This window comes from Scaptodrosophila lebanonensis, unplaced genomic scaffold (assembly GCF_003285725.1).
Source record: "Scaptodrosophila lebanonensis strain 11010-0011.00,11010-0021.00 unplaced genomic scaffold, SlebRS2 tig00000001-arrow-pilon, whole genome shotgun sequence".
Classification (NCBI taxonomy): domain Eukaryota; kingdom Metazoa; phylum Arthropoda; class Insecta; order Diptera; family Drosophilidae; genus Scaptodrosophila; species Scaptodrosophila lebanonensis.
In genome coordinates, this window is record NW_022060529.1 from 26,890,507 (window position 1) to 26,910,955 (window position 20,449).

General features: G+C 37.5%; 4 protein-coding genes, 1 long non-coding RNA gene and 2 other non-coding genes across 11 annotated transcripts; 4 read left to right on the forward strand and 3 right to left on the reverse strand.

Annotated features, from left to right (window-relative positions):
* Positions 1 to 17: 17 nt before the first annotated feature.
* LOC115634695 (mucin-17) lies at positions 18 to 10,681 on the reverse strand. Of its 3 annotated transcripts, XM_030532571.1 has the most exons (11): positions 10,304 to 10,681; positions 10,063 to 10,236; positions 9,858 to 10,001; positions 9,402 to 9,800; positions 9,183 to 9,326; positions 8,833 to 9,099; positions 4,672 to 8,751; positions 4,436 to 4,576; positions 1,031 to 4,375; positions 831 to 955; positions 18 to 717 (listed from the first exon to the last, which is right to left on the reverse strand). In XM_030532571.1, the coding sequence occupies exons 1-11, from the start codon at positions 10,356 to 10,358 to the stop codon at positions 364 to 366; spliced, it is 9,228 nt and encodes a 3,075-aa protein (XP_030388431.1). In that variant the 5' UTR covers positions 10,359 to 10,681; the 3' UTR covers positions 18 to 363. The 3 variants fall into 3 exon arrangements, with proteins under 3 accessions (XP_030388431.1, XP_030388430.1, XP_030388432.1); XM_030532570.1 differs by having other exon boundaries at positions 19 to 717; positions 831 to 4,375; XM_030532572.1 differs by lacking the exons at positions 4,672 to 8,751; positions 8,833 to 9,099 and having other exon boundaries at positions 28 to 717; positions 831 to 4,375.
* A 1,417-nt stretch (positions 10,682 to 12,098) lies between these two features.
* On the forward strand, positions 12,099 to 13,122 carry LOC115632271 (protein transport protein Sec61 subunit beta). 2 transcript variants are annotated; one of them, XM_030529365.1, is made up of 4 exons: positions 12,099 to 12,116; positions 12,255 to 12,321; positions 12,379 to 12,584; positions 12,641 to 13,122. In XM_030529365.1, the coding sequence occupies exons 2-4, from the start codon at positions 12,319 to 12,321 to the stop codon at positions 12,726 to 12,728; spliced, it is 297 nt and encodes a 98-aa protein (XP_030385225.1). In that variant the 5' UTR covers positions 12,099 to 12,116; positions 12,255 to 12,318; the 3' UTR covers positions 12,729 to 13,122. The 2 variants fall into 2 exon arrangements, with proteins under 2 accessions (XP_030385225.1, XP_030385216.1); XM_030529356.1 differs by lacking the exon at positions 12,099 to 12,116 and having other exon boundaries at positions 12,237 to 12,321.
* Positions 13,123 to 14,744: 1,622 nt separating this feature from the next.
* On the forward strand, positions 14,745 to 17,257 carry LOC115619992. 2 transcript variants are annotated; one of them, XR_003995179.1, is made up of 9 exons: positions 14,745 to 14,955; positions 15,138 to 15,183; positions 15,416 to 15,449; positions 15,631 to 15,668; positions 16,046 to 16,087; positions 16,255 to 16,318; positions 16,500 to 16,544; positions 16,745 to 16,806; positions 16,987 to 17,257. It is a non-coding gene; the product is annotated as an uncharacterized LOC115619992 (long non-coding RNA). The 2 variants fall into 2 exon arrangements; XR_003995178.1 differs by having other exon boundaries at positions 14,745 to 14,931.
* On the forward strand, positions 15,266 to 15,346 carry LOC115620096. Its single transcript, XR_003995193.1, has one exon. It is a non-coding gene; the product is annotated as a small nucleolar RNA Me28S-Cm3227 (small nucleolar RNA).
* Positions 16,118 to 16,196, forward strand: LOC115620097. Its single transcript, XR_003995194.1, has one exon. It is a non-coding gene; the product is annotated as a small nucleolar RNA Me28S-Cm3227 (small nucleolar RNA).
* Positions 17,243 to 18,400, reverse strand: LOC115619988 (peptidyl-prolyl cis-trans isomerase E). Its single transcript, XM_030513056.1, has 4 exons — positions 18,148 to 18,400; positions 17,710 to 18,093; positions 17,482 to 17,654; positions 17,243 to 17,429 (listed from the first exon to the last, which is right to left on the reverse strand). The coding sequence occupies exons 1-4, from the start codon at positions 18,346 to 18,348 to the stop codon at positions 17,285 to 17,287; spliced, it is 903 nt and encodes a 300-aa protein (XP_030368916.1). The 5' UTR covers positions 18,349 to 18,400; the 3' UTR covers positions 17,243 to 17,284.
* A 1,414-nt stretch (positions 18,401 to 19,814) lies between these two features.
* On the reverse strand, positions 19,815 to 20,382 carry LOC115634179 (serine palmitoyltransferase small subunit B). Its single transcript, XM_030531768.1, has 2 exons — positions 20,256 to 20,382; positions 19,815 to 20,012 (listed from the first exon to the last, which is right to left on the reverse strand). The coding sequence occupies exons 1-2, from the start codon at positions 20,380 to 20,382 to the stop codon at positions 19,846 to 19,848; spliced, it is 294 nt and encodes a 97-aa protein (XP_030387628.1). The 3' UTR covers positions 19,815 to 19,845.
* Between the last annotated feature and the right edge of the window lie 67 nt (positions 20,383 to 20,449).

The following is a 20,449-nucleotide window of genomic DNA, read 5'->3' on the forward strand; positions in this document are numbered from 1 at the left end:
TTTCTATCCCTATTGAAATTAAAAAAGCTGCGTTTTTGATTACAGCTATGTACATATGTATGTATAATTTCACATACATACATACAAATGTTACTAACAAAGCTTCAAGGTATCGAGTACTTTTAGCACTAAAGTGACGAATTTCACAATTAATATGTATTTGTGTATGTATGTATGCAATATTTGATTAAAAAAAAATTATAACAAAAATGTTTATGTGCATGACATTGGGTATATTAAATTTTTAGGTGGTCTTAACAATTTAACAGTATAATTAAATGACCGTGTTTTCGTTACCTCACGGAGTTCTATCTACAGCTAACTATATATGTATGTATGTATGTGTGTGTCAAGCAATTCCCTTCAGATTATACTTTCTGGCACATCTTCCAGTTCGGATTTAATTTCCGAGTCCAGCGGTACCATTGCCGCAGCATTGTTGTTGGCAACACCATCGGGCAGTATGCACTCCTCGGGAGATGGCGATTGGTGGACAACATACAGCTCACTGCCGCCATGAGGCGTTGATGTCGCCGCAGTAATAGGATTTGAAATGGATCCAGAAGGGGTTGCAGGTGATAAAGGCGCTGTAACTGGTGTCACATTTGATTCACTTAGAAGGGCACTCATTTTCGTTGGAAACTTTGGGATTGCTGTGCCGACGTTGGATATTTGAGGGCATGTATCCACAGATCTTGTTACCGGTGTGGAAACCAACTAAAAAAAAATTGGGTTACTCGATTAACAGCCACATCACAAGTGTATAATTATATAGAAAGTATATGTAAATAGCTTAGCTCGTCTAATATTCAGTAACTTTCAACACTTACGCTGTTTTTTACTCCATTCGACTGGAGAAAGCTTGTCAGGGATGCAGGAGCCGGAGTCAGAGGCGCCCGCGTTCTTTGCACTATCGTCGTAGGTGCCGAGATCCGGTCAACGGGACCAGCAGTCACTGTTGGTGAAGTCAATGTAGTGTTTGCAGAAATGGGTATTGGGGTCCGCTGGTTTTTGATTAGTGTGTACGCACTTTGTGGTCTGCTAGCAGGTGATGGAGTCGTAGCTGTTGGCTGTCCCTTTTTCATAGTCGTACTAACAATTTTTTTATACTGATAACCTATTATTCTGCGATCTGGACCATAGATTGGCCTACTGATAGACTGTGTGGATAGTTGACTTTGCATTGCAGGCACGTTGGATGTCGCTGCTGTCGGTGGGGTGGCACTTCTGTTCTGGACGGGTAAACCAGTCATTCCGGCGGCATTGTTGGCTGACGGCACTACTCTACCCGATATCCGCAATGGGGACACATGTTTCTTTGTAGAAATGTTAAGATATTTAGCGTAATTTTCAAGCAGTTTTGTACCCACATCGACGTCAATGGGCATCAGTATGCTGTTTTTTACAATCTCCTCGATTGCGCTTTGGCGTTCTGCTATCGTCAATGTTACAACACGATTGGACAGCTTTTGCAGAACCAAGTCAAACAGTTGAACACGAGATTGGAGCTCAACACGAACTTTGTCAGTGGGACAAATGGGCGGTAATTGCAGCAACATTGCATTTCGATTGGGCAGTGATGAGACAATACCTCGCTGTACCTGTTTCGGCCGCACATCAATATTGCCTGCTACGGGAGTTAATGCAATAGGTGGTGTCGTCGATACCATTGGATTAGTTACAGTTGATCCAGTTGCTAACGTTGATGGAGCCGATACTTTTGTTTGACACGTTGGTTTGACTGGTACAGCGGTAGGTGGCGCCGGTTTTGATGTTTGTGCTGGGGTTGATGGTGCGGATGCTGTAGCGGCGACTGCATCGGACTGCATACCCAGCATCTGCACTACACAGGGGAGCCCCTCCTTAGCAGCCAAATGTTCTAACTTAGCACGGACTTTGTGCGGTATGTTCTGATCCTGCTTAGAGATAATCTTGGTCGATACTACCAGGAATTGCGGCAATTCTAGCACGGGAACCTCGGCTTTGCAATGAAGGCGGGTTGGATCTATGGCACGCATGGGTCCATCTAGATTGGGGCAGCAAAAGTCTAAGCCCACTTGGCCATAAGAGCGTTGGTATCGCGAAGGGTAAAGAAATGAGAAGACTTTTGTAGCGCCGAAAGTCTGCACTTCTGTGACGGGGGCAGTAGTGGTGGAAGTGGTGCTATTATTGCAGCTACTTGGCCGGCCCAGACTGGTTGTAGACTGTTGTTCAACATCTGGCGCTGTGTTCACTGAGGGCATGGCAGCTGTTGTTAATGGACTAGTGTCCTTTTCATGCTTTACCTCTGGTACGATCACGGGCTTAGGTACAGGTGCAAGTGCCATGGCTACAAGAGGCGCTGACGGACGTAACTCTCCAACAGGTAACAGGTCAGGCGCACACAATAGGGTGGAATCGTTAACTTGTTCTCTTCGAACGACTGACGAAGTTGTTGTATTTTCATAACGCTTTTGCCGCATTGCAGCTAATCCAGAAGCATTCTGTTGCAGCACCTCTTCGCTAGGCAAATGCTCGACCATCTCTTCAATGTTCAGCTTGAGTGAGTTGTCGGTGGTCACCTCTGGTTCTGAGCGACAAATCTGACGTCCCAATGTCTTCGTTTTCTGCCAATTTTTAACTATTTTGCGATTCAAGCGAACGCGCAACTTTCGTACCTTTGATACCAATGGTTGTGGTGGCAAATAGAGTTCCTTGGTAAGTTTATCAGCCGCCAATAGTTGCTTCTGCTCAACAACAACAGATTCCGGTTTTGTTTGCTGCTGTTCTGTTTTATTAGTTTTCTTTTCCTCTGTAAGGGCCAATTCACCTTGACTTTTTTGTTGCAAGCTCGCTGCCATAATACGCACGGGAAAAGCAATAGGTGGGGAAGGTTGCTCAGGCCGTCCCTTAACACGTTTTGCATTTTTAGCTGTTTCAGTTGCTGGCATCGTTGCTACTGTTTCAGTTGCTGCAACTGCCGCTTTACGCTTTCTTGATGGGGGATGATTTAGCGCTTGACTTATAGGCAGTGTCGTTTTACTAGTTGATTCTGTTAAGATGCTGTCCACCTTCTGCAGCAAATCTGCTTTTCGCGATCTACGCTGCTGCTTTTCGACCAACGCCGACGATTTTGTTGTAAAATCTGGTTTTGTAATGACTTCAATTTCAGTCTGTGGCGTGGCAATATTTGTGAGAGTCGATTCATTCGATCCATCTTTGGGCAGCGGTTCTGTATTACGCGTTGCCACAGTTAGTGTTGTCGATTTGGTATCCGAATTATTAACACCTGATGTACCTTGCTTCTGTGTTGTAGCAGTTGCCTTTTCTACGGTTGCTTCCATCGTGTCTTCGCCAGTGCGCAGAGCACGGGGCAAACGTTCATTAGAAGTTTCCCTTTTCGAAGCCAGTGTTATTGGCTTTGGTATATCCTTTGCAGATGTATCCTTGCTCTTCTCAGTTGGCTTAGTTTTTATTTTGATATTTGGTGGAGATGCATTGACCTTGTGTGCTATAGACTTGCGTAGGTCGATAAATTTGCCAAGATGCGTTTGTATCAAAGGTTTCTTAGGCGCTTCTGATTTATTCGGAATTTCACTTGACTTTTTGGAATCCACCTCAGTTGTAATTATTTTAGGTTGTTTGATCGGCAAGTTTTGGTTCAGTGATGTGTTTGCAGTTTTTTCATTGTCCATAGCTTTAGAGAGCGGTGGTTGAACTGGTTTTTTAGCAGAGTCTGCAGATGACATCGCCTTTCTGCCAGCTATAGCCGAGGGCGACGACTTCTTGTTTGTAATTTCACTTTTGGGCACAGACTTTCTGGTATTAATAGTTAAAGGTAATGGCTTTTCACTCGGAGTTTCTTTAGAAACATCGGAAGTCGTATGAGTTTTATCTATGGCCGCTTCTACAGGAGTGCCAAAATTGTCCTGCATTTGACCTAAAGAATCCTTTGACGCCTTTTGTGTCTCAGTATTCTGAATTATGTCCTTGGGTTTTATTGACATATTTTCAGTCTGTTTTTTGGGCATTGCAGTTGCGATCTGCACAGCATCTTTGGATTCTGTTTTTTGTAATATGTATGGTTTCTTTCGTAGTGTTGAAGTCGATGGCTCTGAAATCGTTTGTAAATCGATATTGCCATCTGACTTGCGTGACGCGGACTTATCATCAATAATGTGACCCACAGGTTCCTTAACTGGTGAAGCTGTTGGTCTTGCTGCTGTTGTTCCTTTCAGCTCTGCTCTAGCAGCAACTGCCTTTGTTTTTTGAGGTTTTTGTTCAAGTTGTTCACGTATATCGGACTTTGTATGTTCCAAAAGCGTGCTGCAGCTTGCCGTAATTTTTATCCGCTTTGAGCCTGTTTGTCCTTCCTCTAGTTGCTTGCGACGTCGCGCTTTTGGGTATGAAATTGATCGGTAATTAGATAGCTAAATAGTTTTTGTATCGCACTTACCCAATGTTGTGGTTTTAGTCACGTTAGTTTTGAACTCTTCCATCTTAGATGATTGATGTGCATGCACAATAGGCTTTGACATTTTAATAGCACGCTGTACCTTCGAGGATGTTCTAGCCTGGAGCTGCTTTCGCTTCGCCTCTATAAGGTAGAAAAAAGGGGATAGGAAAGGAAAAAATATATATTAGTATGGAATTACAGTTTGTGATGGGCAAAATAAATGATTAGCTATTAACCGTCTGGCTGTGTGGCCTCGGATTCACGTTTGCGTAGTGAACGTTCATGTGTCTGGTGATTTGACTGTTCGACATTAGCTGTGACACCTGTTATTTCGGTTGTTCCTTCGGAGTTCGCAACGTTGCATGTCTCTGTACCTTCGTCTCCTGTAGATTTACAAATTTTTATTGAAGTCTGAGCAGTATCTTCATCTTTTGTTTCTGTTGTTTTCAGGTCATCGATCTTCATTTGATTTTTTTCGGTATTATCAGATGAATCCGTTTGATGCTGTGCGCCGTCATGAGTCATCAGTTGCACCGATAAGCTATCAGTTTTGTTTTGCGGATTAGGCTCATTCGAATTTTTGGAATCTATTAAACTTTCTGTGATTTCTTTGGGATTGTCAAGTGAAAGATAATCAAATTGAGCGACTGTTTCGGGGGTATCGTTTTTAATTGAATCCATCTCAGGCGGACTTTCGTGCTCTTCGGATCTAAGTTTTACCCGTGGTCGTTTACGCAGTGCCCATTTTGTAGTTTGATTTTTAAAACTTTTGACGATTGACCGTTCAGGTGAAGTTTTACTTTTGCTTTGATGATAATCCGAAGCACGTGATGGATGTACGGTAGCCAATTCAGATTTCTCCACCTGTCTGTCTTCATTTTTCACATCTGTACAGTTTTCCCTCAAGGGCCGATTAATAGAGAGAGATTCATTCGGCTTCAATTCTCCTTCTTCGAGGTGGTTATCATTTACATTTTTATTCTCACTTTGAATTAATATTGTCGTATTTTCCTCAACTTTTTCCAATCCAACACCCAGGGTTGTAGACTCATCTGATACCTGCTCCTTTGAAATATTTAATTTGTCAGCTGTGTTGTCAACAGTGTTAGGTTTGATATCAACGCCCGATTCAACGGTAGGCGTTTTTGCTGCAGTCTCAAGTCTTTCGAAGAATTTAGGCAGCCTATCACTTGATGTTTTTTTAACTAAAATTCTTAGCTTACGACAAGAGTTAGTCGATGAGGTGGAACTTGGAGTTGATAAGATAGTGGGGTTTTCAATTTCATCAACCACTTTTCCAGATTTAATACTAATTTGGTTTTTGGCAAAACTTTTAGCCTTAGAAATATTTGTCTGGTTATCCTTTTGGGATTTTTGCTCGGTTTCCTTATCATCTTTCAGCTTATTACGTTTCTCACGTTTTGATACTGCCGTTTGCATTACCTCTTTCCTACTTCGAGTACTTATGAAATGATCTTCTTGCTTTACCTTTCCATTTTCATCGCTGGTAGCATTGATATTACTAGTTTCTGTAGTCGTTGGGGTTTTGCTGACTTCAGATTCCATTTCTTTCACTACCACTTTAGATCTGCGAGTTCTCATGACCTCTGAGGTATCCTTTTCCAAAATATCACCTTTTTGCATTACATCCATATCCTTTCGACTACAGCTCTTTTGTTGTTGTGCGTCAGCTGTACACAAAAGGTTTAGGGATTGTGTAGGTTCAATTTTAGTAATCCTAGTACCCATTTTATCCACCGGTTTTATCACCGTTTTGCTACTTAGATTTGCTTGGTCTGTGCTTCCAGAGACAGGCGACTTGTCAACCAACTTGCTGCTACGTGCACTCTTTTCGCGCGTTGTTGTTTCATTTCCGGTACATTGTAAACGCCTTGAGCTACGACTCTCACGACCTTGTGTGGGGACAGCGTTTTCAATCCGTAGATTGGAATCAAATTTTTGTAATCTAGTGACAGACCTGTCACGAAGAGTTCGCCTAGGAGTGTCCAGCTGTATTTCTGAAGACTTCGATTTTAATTGTATATCCTTTGATGTCGTAGCTATATGTAAGCTATCAAGCTTTACTTCGGGGGAGTTTTCGCTCGCAGTTTTAAGATGTGTAATATCTCCTTCTTTGTTGCATTTATGTGAAATGGGTTTGTTTCGAAGTTTATCTTTTGCGTTGTCTTCTTTAACTTCTGGTGCAGGGTCTTTTTCTGTTACAATTTGTTTACTTATTTCTTTGTCGACGTTATTTTGCACAATTTGTAGGCTATCAACAATAGGTTCCGCAATGTTCTCTGTCAATTTTTCGTGTTCAGAGTATACATCTTTATTTAACGTGCTCTTATCTTTAATCGGTGTTTTAGTTGATTCTTTATTTACCGACACAGCAGATTCTTCCGGGATTTCTGGATGTTTATTGAATTTAAATTTATTATCATGTTCCGTAACGAGTTTAAGAGGTTTATTTGGATCTTGCTGAAGAGTGTCCATGTTTCTTCCCGAACAAAATTCAGTCGCTTCTTCAGTAAGTTTTTGATCAGCTGTTACATCATCTACAGAATTTCCTTTTTCTATTGTGATTTTACTTGGGTTGTGTGAAACTTCAGCATCGCTCTCTTTTAATTGCTTTGATGACATATTTAATTTTATTTCGCTTTTCATAACATTTATGTTTTCCTCCTCTGTCGCGTTCAGTTGTGCTTCTTTTGGTCTCAATTGTTTCTCTGATTGGTCATTCAATTCTAGTAGACTTGAAAATTCATTTAATGCTGGTTTAATCGGCACTTCTTGATATTCCTCTGTTGTTTTCAATTCTTCGGAACATTTACTCAATAGAATTGCGACTTCACTTAAGTTGTGGTCATCTAACACTTTCAATTCCTTCGATTGTTTATCTATTTCCAATCCATGTTCAACTTTACTTAAGTTTTCTTGAACTAACGGACTCAGTTGCTCCTCCGTCAGTTGAAGTGTTTCCGGCTGGTTTTGTAACTTTAGCAGAGTCGTTAAATCCTCCGTAATAGGCAATTCGGACAGTTTATCCAATCCGGACGCATCCATCTCTTCATTTGTGATTTTTTGAATTGAAGTTAATGACACTGGTTGTTCAATTTCAATAGTCGTTAAATCACCCAAATGTTCTTCAAGTGTGGTATTGTTATCCTCAGTACTAGGCAATGCGGGCAGTTTATCCAATCCGGACGCATCCGTCCCTTCAGTTGTGATTTTTTTAATTAAAGTCGTTGATACTGACGGTTCAATTTCAATAGTCCTGGAATTGGGATCGCCTTCGCCATTTTTTGTATCGTAAATGAATGGCGATTCTGTTATTGTTCCTTCATTGGACATCAGGCTGCCCGCTGGAATTTCACTTTCAGTCATTGCGGTCGAAATAACCGGTGCACTACTGATCTCAAGACCTTGGTCATACTTATTATCAGATTTTTCTTTTTGCAACGCTACCAATTCATCTGTATCTTTGGCTAAATTGTCAATATTATTTTCAATACTGGAGAGATCCTTGTAGTCCGATTCTTTATTTGAGTTTTCTACTATTATCTGTGAACCGCTCTCTTCTAATGAATCTTGCTGTAAATCAACAGACAATGGTGATACGCTTTCTTGAAATGTCACTTTCAGTAACTCGGTAATAGTCGATTCGTCTGCAGATTTTAACATAAACTTGTCAGCTGAGCTCGTTTTTAATTCTGAGTCGCTGGACAGTGTTTTATCGTTCTGCCCCAAAGGAATTTTCTCTATATCAGTTTCATCTGCATTCGTCTCAATAGTAGCGGCTCTTTTCTTTTGCCGTAAGCCGCATCTTCGCTTTTGAATTTCACTGTCGCTTTTCACGCTAAGTTTTTCATTGTCAAAGGGTTCTGCAGACTCATTATTATCTCCCCTGGTTAAGTTTTCCTGGTTTTGAGCACCTCTATGCTTCGGCAGTCTACCACGTCGCCGCTTGGATAGGCGATTAACACAACGAGATTGCTTGTCAGGCGAATACGTTAGCTTTCGAATATGACTTTGAGTCGAAGAGAATGTACTAGCACCATCTTTTGAGATACTACGAGGCTTAGAGTTAGACCGCTTCTTAAACTCAATAGCGCGTTCCACACCAATGTCCATTATCTGTTCGGCCAAGTCCAAGCTCATACGTTCTAGTTTCTCGTATGTTAAATTTTCATCAACATAATCAGCTGCATATAGTCTATTATTAACATTTGTTTTGTCTGCACTACTGTTAGCAATTGCCGGCGACTTTGCTTTGCAATTCGGCGTACAAGATGATTCTTCCAATGTTGCAGTTGCTGCGAAACAAACCAATAGTTGACAAATCATGTTATATATTCATGTACATAAAAGAAGCGAATCCCAATCCCCACACTTACCCACTATGTCCGCTTTTGTTTCTTTAACCTGTTCTAGAGTTGAGATTTCGTTGAATGCACTAATTTCTCCACATTTCTTCGGTTTTGGTTTTGTTTCCGATATGGATTTTTTTCTGGAACGCATTTTTTTAGTGCTGGCCTTTTTAGACGTTGGTGTGCGTGGCACAGCCTCCGCGCTACTAAGATTATTCAAATACCACTGTAAACGTTCATTATCGCCGTTTGAATGCTGGACCTCATCCTCCGAAATAATAGGTGTCACATCGTCTACACAGTTTATGTTTTACGTATATATTATGGCATAAAATCAGAGGGTTGGCAGTATCAACTAGTATTATACATTAACTTACCCGCCATAGAGTTCGTTAAGCTTGTATCTGTCGAAATGTCAATGACAGGATCAATTTCATCTCCGTCCGTATCGTTGTCATCATAGACATCAGACTCAAACTCATATGATGAATCATCTGATTCACCAAAACATTCCAATAAATCTAAGAAATAAAGTCAAACATATTATTTGACGAATCAAAAATAACATAAATATATAAAATAATTTATTTGCTTACTTAAGGGATCCTTTTTGGCTACATTTTTGCTAGATTTTGATGCTGTTTTTTGAGGCTTGACTAAAGTTACACTTTTATGCACGCTTGCATTCAATGGACTCCTTCTATTGTGTTTTTTGACTGGTTGGGATATTTGAATTTTGGAGCTAGCCACAGGACTGGAAGCATTGGAAACCTTTCGCTTCGGTACGACTGAACTTATTTTATGCGTAATAATCTTGCTATTTATTGGGGGACGTCCTTTTATGCTACCCACTTTTTTAGCACTAGTACTACCAATGCTGCCGCTACTACTGGGCTTGTTACCGCCGTCAGTAGGAGATTTTTTCGAAATAACATTCTTAGTGGTTGATTTTTGAGCCGATAATATCTTTGAATTTGGTCGCATCAAAACGGCACCTATGTAAAGGGGATGTTAATTCGCACATATACAAATGTGCATGACAATGTACTTACTCAAATCATCGAGTGAATCGAATGATTCGTAACGGTCCCGCTTCTTGGTTTTATTTTTTGTGTTTTTCCTATTGAACAACGCATCCAATGCATCGTTAGAATCACTTGATGATGACGAGAGACGACTCCTACCTTTTGAACCAACTTAGAAGAGACAACAAAAAATCAAAAACCAAAAACGTCACGCCCGTATTTAAAATCTTACCCTCTTGCAGCAGTTCATCGTCGATAAGTTTTCCGTGGAATAATTTTTGAAATATATCTGCATCAATAGACGAAGAACCGCTTGAGTCTGATGAAATACGTCTTGCATTGCCACGCACCGTCATACGAGAAGCTGCAGAAATGGATGCAGATGGCCGAGTGGTTGTCTTTATGCCTAAATTAATATATACATATGTCTTTAAAGGCATTGAACTGTCAAAAACACAGAGCTCAACACGTACCCGGTAGCACCAAATCCTTGTATTCATCCAGGTATTCTATATCTTCCATATTCATAGGTAAACTTTGTGCTTCTTGCCGCTTTAAACACTTAGCAATATCATACCGAAATCAAGGCTAAGCGATTTACTATTTTACTAATTCATATCGCATGCATACATAGCAACAGTAAAGAACTATTATAAGTGAAAAATGGTCAATTTTATTGCAAGCTGCGGCGATTTGCGCAGACTGTGCTTTGTCATCCACGTGCAAAACAAATTATTTTCTGTGTTTTGGTTGTGGAGAGGGTGTTCAATCTATTATTTAAGCCATAAAGTTGGTTTTTCTTATTAATTGTACGATAAGCGTATCCAAATTAGAACTTTTACACCACCTTAACTTAATGCAAAACAAAACGCGGATGCGCACTTTCAAGCTAAATGGACGCCTTACGATAGCGTGATGCATTTCGATATTAGCTCTAGTACAATACTTTTCGATAAGGGTCGATAGCTTAATCGATAGCTTAATCTCATGGTGAGATTCTAATTATTTAGGTACAAATAATAAAGGTAAGGATTGGGGATGTAAGTCGAAGAGACAACATCGATGTCGATGTCCACTGATGTCTCTTAAAAAAAAAAACGATGCATGGTCGATGCATCGCATGAAACATCGATTAATTTTAAGGAGAAAATCAACAAGCTTCTCCAATGTATTTCGTTGTGCATGTTTCTTCGTGCCTCATTGTGTCAACATGGCCACGCACGAAATCGGAGGAAGAAATTCGACACGCGTGTTAACGCCGTGCAACGATGGGCCACGAACAAAAACCGCCGCTTATACCCATACCTTACATGATTGGGTGTGTACTGTGCCCAACTCTTTTAAATTTTGCTTAGTGTTGCCTAATACGCAAAGTGAAAAACGTATTTATATATTTTGAAAATAATTAAATACCAAGTTGTAGCTCTAGTTCTGTTGAATATACTTATACCGCAAATATAATATGGATCAGACGAAATTTGTAACACAAATTTTTCATTTAAAAAATTGGGATGAAATTTTTTAAACAATCGTTGGAGCCCAACGAAAAATTACCCTCTTTGAAGTTTGATTTTTTTTTCAAAATGGTTTTTCAGTTTTCACCTACACCACAAAAGACAACTCGAGTCGAAATTTCAGGTTTCTATATTTTTCCATTATGGTTATGCGTTGATTGCATATAGCTTTTTGTGTCCCGATTTTTTCACGACTAAACTGCAATTTTTCAAGCCTTTAAGACAATTCCAAAAAACAAAGTATGCAATTTATTTAGTATTTTTTCAGAGAGTATACAGCTACGGAGGGAGCTATCCGTTTGATCAACTTGTATTATATACATACATATGTATATGTACATACGTACACATGTAAGTATATAGATTGTTGTAATGTGATTTTTTATTCCTACTATTATTTTTATTTAACCTACTAAGCCAACATTTTAATTCGTCATTATAGGCGATTCCAGGCAGGAATAAACATAAAAATATCTACAATGGGGTAGCCAAGCTGCCCCAGTCGAATTTAGGGATTTAGCGCTGGATTTAGGCAGCCGCATTCAAAGCTAGCCGCAAAATAGTTGAAGAAAATACATATAACATGAGAGTACAAATTACTGCAAATAACGCGTTCACTAGCTCTTACTAAGAGCACCACAAGCGATCCCCAATCGCTCTCAATGGTATACATGTTAGTCTCTGTTTGATATGGTTGAAAGAATTAATGAACTGTAGAAATATTTGCATAAATACAATAAATAATACTCGTTTCGTAATGGACTAGCACAGGGTAAGTGCCCATCACTATTAGAGCTGTTTCGATTGCTGTCACTTTTTGGCGTTGCCAGCTCCTCGTTTTAGTGACGTGTAATGACAGACGTGGCCAGAGCTGTCAAATTCAAGAGCTGTCTTTACTCTCATTTTCCAGGTCAGCAACGCGCAGGACGGACATTAATTTCTTCATTTATTACAACCTACAAAAATAAATAAAAATGGTAAGTAAATAGCGACGAGCGTAGCATTTATCAACTTCCTAAATTATTATCTTTCAGCCGGCTCCAGCAAGTTCCACTTCCGTTGGCAGCGGATCACGTTCACCCAGCAAACTGTCGGCGCCACGTAGCGCTGGTGCGGGCAGCACCTTAAAACAGCGTAAAACTACCAGTAGTAATACAGCAGCCAGAAGCCGTGCTCCCGGTGGCGCAGGCACAGGTGGCATGTGGCGTTTTTATACAGATGACTCGCCTGGCATCAAAGTGTAAGACATTGGTAACAGCGATAGATTTGATCTTATTTCTGTGTCTTATTTTGCAGCGGTCCAGTCCCAGTGTTGGTGATGTCCTTGCTTTTTATTGCATCTGTATTTATGCTACATATTTGGGGCAAATACAACCGTTCGTAAAACACATTTCGCTGGGACTTAAATACTTTCACCAAAACAAACGCAGAGGGCCCCACTATCGACGTCATCAGATTTTATTGACATCAAAAAACCAAACAGATTCACTGGCGCGGTTGCTTCAGCATTCCCTTTAGTTGGGGCATTGGTGTTTTCCATTTGAAATTATTACATTAGCTTAAGTTACCGTCGTTACACCATAAAATAATTTCTTTGAATAATTTTCCAAATTCATGTCTGATTCTTGTTGACAACTTGAGTTTATAGCAAAAACTCTTTCCACAATTTATCATGGTCGTGAAAGATTTATTTTGTGCATTATTTCCTCGCACCGCCGATGCGAATACGAAATTCATAAAGTGCTAAGATAAAATACAAACGTTTTATACAAAAATAATTATGACAACTATTGTTCTGGGGAAAAGTTGCGACCGAAAAAAAAACAACTGAATTTAAAGAATAGTTACTTAGTTATTTAAGGCATATATTGAGATATACATATAGCTATATAAACATAGATTCGTATTGGAACAATTTTTCATATACAACATTTAGCTTTTGTAAAATACTCCAAGAAACTAACGCTAAGCGGATTTAAATACTCGTTCAGTAATACATCAATTCAGAAGGTGAAATCTATACAGTGACTCCAAATCGTGTAGGATTTCTAAAAAAAAAACAGTTTTTGGGGGATTTCTCGCTGACGTGCATATATGTACATATGTATGTACTTATAATGCAATAAATATAAATACTCTATTAGCTGTTTATATTCTTGTTTTGTTGGGGATAGTATGGTATTAAGCACTTTGATTTAGATGAACTTCCCATTAAGATTATAATCATTTCTAATTATTTTAACAATTAAATACCAAATAAACAAAACTAACTAGAGTGATATCATGTAGAGTTCATATAAGCTGGTACACCAAAATGACAAATTTCATAGAAACACAAATAGATAGATAATCATGTTTAAAAAATTTGAAGCTATGTATATTGATAGTTTTTTACGTCCCTACCTCAGCCGGTAAGTTTATAGGTGTGGGAAATATTTATTTCGTGACAATAACTATTCGGCGACATTGAACCTAACGACATTCGGTTATACATAATTTGGTGAATTCAACGGCAAGTTGAATAACGAAGGTGTTGAACAACGACGAATGTTCCATTTCAAATATATTTATCGTTTAAAATTATTTTTCTCTTTTTTAGTTTTAACATATAAACACTGAATTTGTCCTCGTTAATTATTTCGTTTGACAATATTTTGTGCAATTTTTTAATTATATTTTTTAAGTTTTATGTTCTTTATTTAACTTGAAGTATATTGATAATATTATAAAGTTTAAGCAATAATTTGTTTTTTTTTTTTTTTAAATATATTAAACGGTTCAGTTTTTATACTATGTTCCACTCTGGCATGTCTTTCTTGTTTCAGATTATAGTTGTCTGGAAACATAGAGGGGTGGTACTACTTTCAATCAATTTTAATTTAATTTTTCTCAACGTTTTTTATTTTATTCCCTTTAGTTGAATTGACGTAAATTTCTCCAAAACTGTTTTGCATTGTTCTCTGATGTTTTAAAGGTAACCCCTCATCGTTTATTATACGAGTAGGAACTAAATCAGGGGTAACATGTACATATGTATGTATATATGTATATACTTTCTTCAATTCCCATTGTCATTTGTACGGAATATTTTAGTGTGCTTTACACACATACATATACATACATACTTCGTGCAGCGAAGTATTTAAAGTATTTAATTTTAATAAAATGTAATCAAAATATTATTTGAAAAACAAATAACTAAACATACATAGATACAAATATTATTAGTCTGGATTTTGACATGCGAATTCCGTTTCCAAGTCTGATACCAAATAAATCTCGATTTTCAATTCATCGAATCGAAAACATCAATGGCATGTGTCGACATTGAAGATTGAATTTATCGTACAAGTTCGATATATCGAAGACATAGAGATTCCCTACATCTCTTAAGTTTGTTCTTCCATTTCCTTCGCTGCTTCAGATGTGGTTAGAACGTTTTTCCTTTAATTTGAGGGAATTAAAAAGTTGTGCTTAAAAATAATTATGTAGCTGTATACAGGCAAATATGCTACATGCCTTTAGTTTAAAAGATTTAAATAGGAATTGCGGATGCAACCAACATTTTCGGATTCGACTCACAAAAGGTAGGCAAGCAGCGTTTTCGTTTGGTAAGTGAAACATTTTTTTTCTGATGATTGTTCATTTGCTGAAGAGTCGAATGCAAATATTATTGCAAAATATTATTTGTTTTCTTATCTTGTAGAAAGAATAAGAACGGCCAACTGAAAAATGTTTTACCACTTCTTGCTTGAATTACAAATGCATGTTTTAATTTCCTCTTCTGTTACAGATGTTGAACACGTGGTACCGGTCTCGAAAAAAATGCAATGGTGGCCGTAAGTATCCATATGTACATACACATGCCTATTTTTAAATAGACATGTATATGAACATATTTTCTTTGACTTGAGATGTAATTTAAATATGATGATAAGTTTATTCTGAAGAAGAATTGTTGATTTCAACTTAAAATTATAACCAAAAGGATTCTGATAGTAATACCTTAGAAAGACTAATGAAGGAAGTTTATTCAATATAATAATACATATATGTATTTTACTTTTGCAGTTAAAAACGGAACTTGTAATATCTAAAAATAATGGTAAGTTGAGTTTTTTCAAATTATTGTTAAAATGAAATATCTAAAATATGATGATAATAATTACCGTACGATTTTCGTGATTAAAACTTTATGGCTGCATTTATGCAACTGATTTAAATTGTAATTTTAACCTGTACCATTCCAGAATTTACGCAACTAACTAAAATTTAATTTATTTCAGATATGTTGGGTTCTCCTTTTTATGATGAAGATATGAAGGTGGGTAGAAATTTCTAAATTTTAAATAACTAATACAAATCTAGATACACACCCCATTTGAAGATTATAATTGTCACTCAAGAATATACTGGAGTCTGTCATCTTGTTTTGTTTGTTACAACATCTAGAAAATTTAGTAACAGGATGGAAAGTTTACAATAAAAAAAAGTTGAAAAGTTATCGTAATTCGAGGGGCAATATCTAGATCTATGTATGTTAAATTCGAATTTGTATTGTGATGAATACCTTTATATATTAACTTTCGTTCTACTGAGAAGAAAATGCGGAACATTCTTACTGAATCTATGTACTAATTAAATAATAACCGCATAATACACCCTTTATAACATCTATATATGTGTTATTTTCTATTTCAGAACATATTCGGCAGATTGGAAGCCGGTTGATGCAACAGAAAAGTAAGTAAATGTTTAATTAATTGTTTAAATATTATCATGATGAAAATTCTATACTGAAAACATCTTTGCTGATCACCAAAAGAAAAACCAAAAGGATTCTGAAAACAATTTACATAATTTATGTAGACATTCAAAACATCTTGATTAAAAATAAATTCTTTTTACAGTAAAGATGAACCATGATGGGACAGTGAATTTAGCTTTTTTAAACCCAGAGACCGCAACGCACGGGTAAGTTAAAAACATATCATCTGCATATTCATATATTAATAAAAATGTAAATGATGTTCCTTCTTAGTATAGTTCATTAGAAGCAAACATGTTACAACTTTTGAAGCTGATAATATATTTACAAAGCGTAAAGCTTCAGCTTAAATTTTGAATTAATGTGAATTTTCTGCGTTTTTTGCAGCTCTTGGATTTGTGTATTTTATGGCCATCTTTTCCGAATAAAAAGGTACTTAACTTTTAAAATTGGTCCGCAAAGATACCCATTAACATGATGAACATTTCCTAATCAGGATCCCTCTACTGAGTAGAACCCAATAAAAACCATGCGGTCAAACTTTTCTAGTCTGAGCCAGTTATAACATATAAAATATTGGATATCTTTCTCCCATAGTTGTTAATGATATTTATTTTATCTCAATCCAACAGATCTATTTTACCTGGAATAGAAATATACAATATGTGACCTATTGGCAAGGAGTATAAATTAGGTAATTAAAATTGTATATACTTTATAGCTTAGAAAAGTTAAGTGATGAATACACCCGCAGGGTACCAACTGAATTAAGCCAATGATGTTTAATTTTTGTCTTCTTTCCCCGACTGATACAAAAAATGTTTAACGTACTTATAGATTAAGAACCACATTAAAGAATACATTCTCATTGCAGATATAAACATCCTGAAATGGCGGCTTCGATAGACAACCATCTATACCAGCGGTGGTTGAGCACTATAACAAAAACCACCTTTAGTTATGAGTAAATTCTGCTGTAAAATCGATCAACGATACGCACTATGAGTATTTTGATTTTACATAAATCTACTTGTGCGTCTGGCTGGCGCCACTTACTAAAATATAACGGAAAGAGCCACCGCTTATCTCTAAGCAATGTGTATTGTTTGTTGTAAAATAAAAACTGCTCATTTTCTTAAAATATACATTAATGTATTTTTATTGGTTATTTTTTACTTCAGCTCGCCACAGGCGTATATAACAATCTTTTGAGCCGGAGTGCCTGATTTTGTGCCGCAACGCTCCATTTTTCGCACCACATCGGCACCGCTAATTACATGGCCGAAAACCACGTGCTTGTTGTCCAGCCAGTCAGTTCTGAAAAAAATCAAATGTGATTTGCGTTAAGACTAGTCCGCTTTTTACTAACTTGGTCGTGCATATAAAGAACTGTGAGCCATTTGTATTGGGTCCAGAGTTTGCCATAGAAAGCGTACCGAAACTGTTGTGTTTCAAATTAAAGTTTTCATCGTTGAATTTTTTCCCGTAAATAGATTTTCCACCAGTACCATTGTTGTTGGTGAAATCACCACCTTGGCACATCTGCGAAAGGCATTATATATGCTATAACATGAATCAATCTTTTAAAAGTACTTACAAATTCTGGTATCACCCGGTGGAACGTACATCCCTTGTAACCATAGCCGTGTTCATGTGTACAGAGGGCTCGAAAATTTTCCGCAGTCTTTGGGACTACGTCAGCACGCAGCAGCATAACAATACGCCCAGCATCATTGCCACCAATACGAATGTCAAAGAAAACCTGTGGATTTCTTTTTTCTGCTTTTTCAATAACAGCAGGGCCCGTTGGAGGCGCCGGCGTGTTTTCTGATTCGGGTTCGCCATCTGGTGCTAGGGTCGCCCCGGCGTGTTTCTGTAACCAATCGTCATCCGCCCAAACAGGTTTGAAGCTATCTTCCTTCACGCGTACTGGTTTGGCCAAATTGACACGTATTGTACGTCCACACAGCTCTGAATCGTTCTACAGAAAATATATATTTATTTGATATGCCTATCACTCTTTCGACGTACGTACCATGTTGTCTATGGCGGATGCAGCATCTTCAGCCATCTCAAACTCGACAAAGGCGAATCCGCGATGGCGTTGGGACTCGAAGTCTACCGGCATTTGTATGTCTGCTATATCGCCAAATGGTATAAACGCGTTGGTCAAGAGCTTTTCTGTAACCTCGTCGGCTAAGCCACCAACGTACACGGTGCGTTTCTCGTTTGACATTATATTTATTTATATTACTTCATTTATAAACTATAAACAAATTTAACCAACGAACGACAAAAATTATCGAACAACAAATGCCGCCATTAATATGGCATTCGATAGTCGATACCTGGCCTCGAACATATGTCCTATATACAACAGTTGGCAACACTACAGTTTTGTTCGTCGAATCTGGTTTGATTTTAAAATCATATTGCTAAAAAGAAATCGAAATTGCGGAAGCGGGAATTTGGCTTTTAAAAAATGCATTGAGCTTTTTTACCGCTTTTTGTAATTTTGCCAAAACGTATGTAAAAAAAGTGGTAACGAGGCAGCTTTATCATTATTTTTTTTATCAATATTTGCCAAGGACACCACTATTTCAAACCATCTTTTTCTAAAAAGTGCGCGTAATTTGTAAAGGTGCGAATGTATTCATATCAAAAGAATACAAGAAAAAATGCTGAGCTGTTTGGCTCACCTACAGAGAAACACTCAATTCGATTTGTTTCTGGCACCTGAGCAACATTTGCACTACCTTTTTTGAATGCACATACGACACACAGAATAAAATGAGCTAATATTATATTAAATGTTCACCAATATGATTAAAAATCCTTGAAAATACATTTTTTGCAAATAGAAATGTAGCTTTTTTTACACTTTTTTGCAAAAGTTCTTAGCTTATTCATTATTTTACTCTGGGCAGGGTATATCAATAAATAGTACATGGTACATACGAATATTATTTGTGTTTTGTCTTCATAGGAGGCGCGGAATTTAAAATTTTTTTATCAAGTACTGTACGGTTAACATTGAAAGCAGCTGTTTTATATCTGGTTAATAAATTTTACAAGGAGAGTATTCCACTAGGCAAAGTTTAGTTTACCGCAAACTTACAAAATCTCTGGAAATCAAGGATCACAAATGCTGGACAGTAGGAATAGTAATTATCTCTGGAAACCAATTAAATGGAAAGTGGACTAATATCGTTTGTGTTGTAGAGGTCAATGTTATATTTTTTATGCCAAGTAGGAAGTGGACATTGAATACCATTTTGAAAAAGATTTCACCTTTTCATCATAAGTAGCAAAAGAGAATGACCCTTCCTTTTGGATATTCATTAAATAAAGCAACACCGTTTGGCCTCAGGCATTCGAAATATTCCAATTTATTTCCATATTTCTTTAATTTCTATTTTTAATATTTATTTGACTTGGCTGGAGCTAGATAGAAATGTCGCTGAAACACTGAAATATTATTATTTAAATTTAAGCAACTAATAAAAAATTCTACCAGAATAGGGAACACAGCATAGATAAGGGCCAACTTCATATTTCCATTAAACTGCCCTGTGTAGACATTAATTGGAGTAAGCCAGTCCGAAATTTTGGATAGGTAGGAATCCCAGTTCATGATTTCATGATTGTTGAAAAAAAGCAATATATGTATGTATGTACAAAATCCAAAGAATAGAGAGTGAATTGTATTTTTCAAATTTTTTATTTGGTGTTTTTATTTATAAAATGATTCAGCGCTAAAAAACTTATCTGCGCTCGTATAACTGGACGTATTACTGGCCGTTCCTGGCACCAGGAATTGAAAAAGTAGTAAACAGTAGCTCGGCACGTAGGCAAACGACGCGTAAAGAATGAGACACAAACAACTGCACAGAAGAAGATCTATAATGAGGAAAAGCACGAATTTGAATTTTGCCACTTCCATAGGATTTATAAATAGTATGTCGCGTTAATAACAGGCAATGCTGAACCTGGGCGGTGGCCTGACCGCAATAGATAAGATACCATTAAAAAATAAACAACAATTACTACAACGCTGCTCTGACTTTTACGTTGGTTGTTAGTTATTGGCAACATAATTCCACTTTTTTTTATACTAAAACTTTCATAGCCGGTGCTACTTACTGCAGAACACCTTCTCCCAGGGCTCGCAAATGGAAATTTGTGTATTGAGCTCATAGACAAAATATAGTCTTTGAAGGGAGCGTATAAATTTCTCATAAGCAGTTGGTTTGCGTTTGTTGTCGTCCATGGCGTTTGTAAGGTGCAAGTGAACGGTCTGGCCTGGTGCGTCTGAGAGTGCACGTTGAACTAAGCCA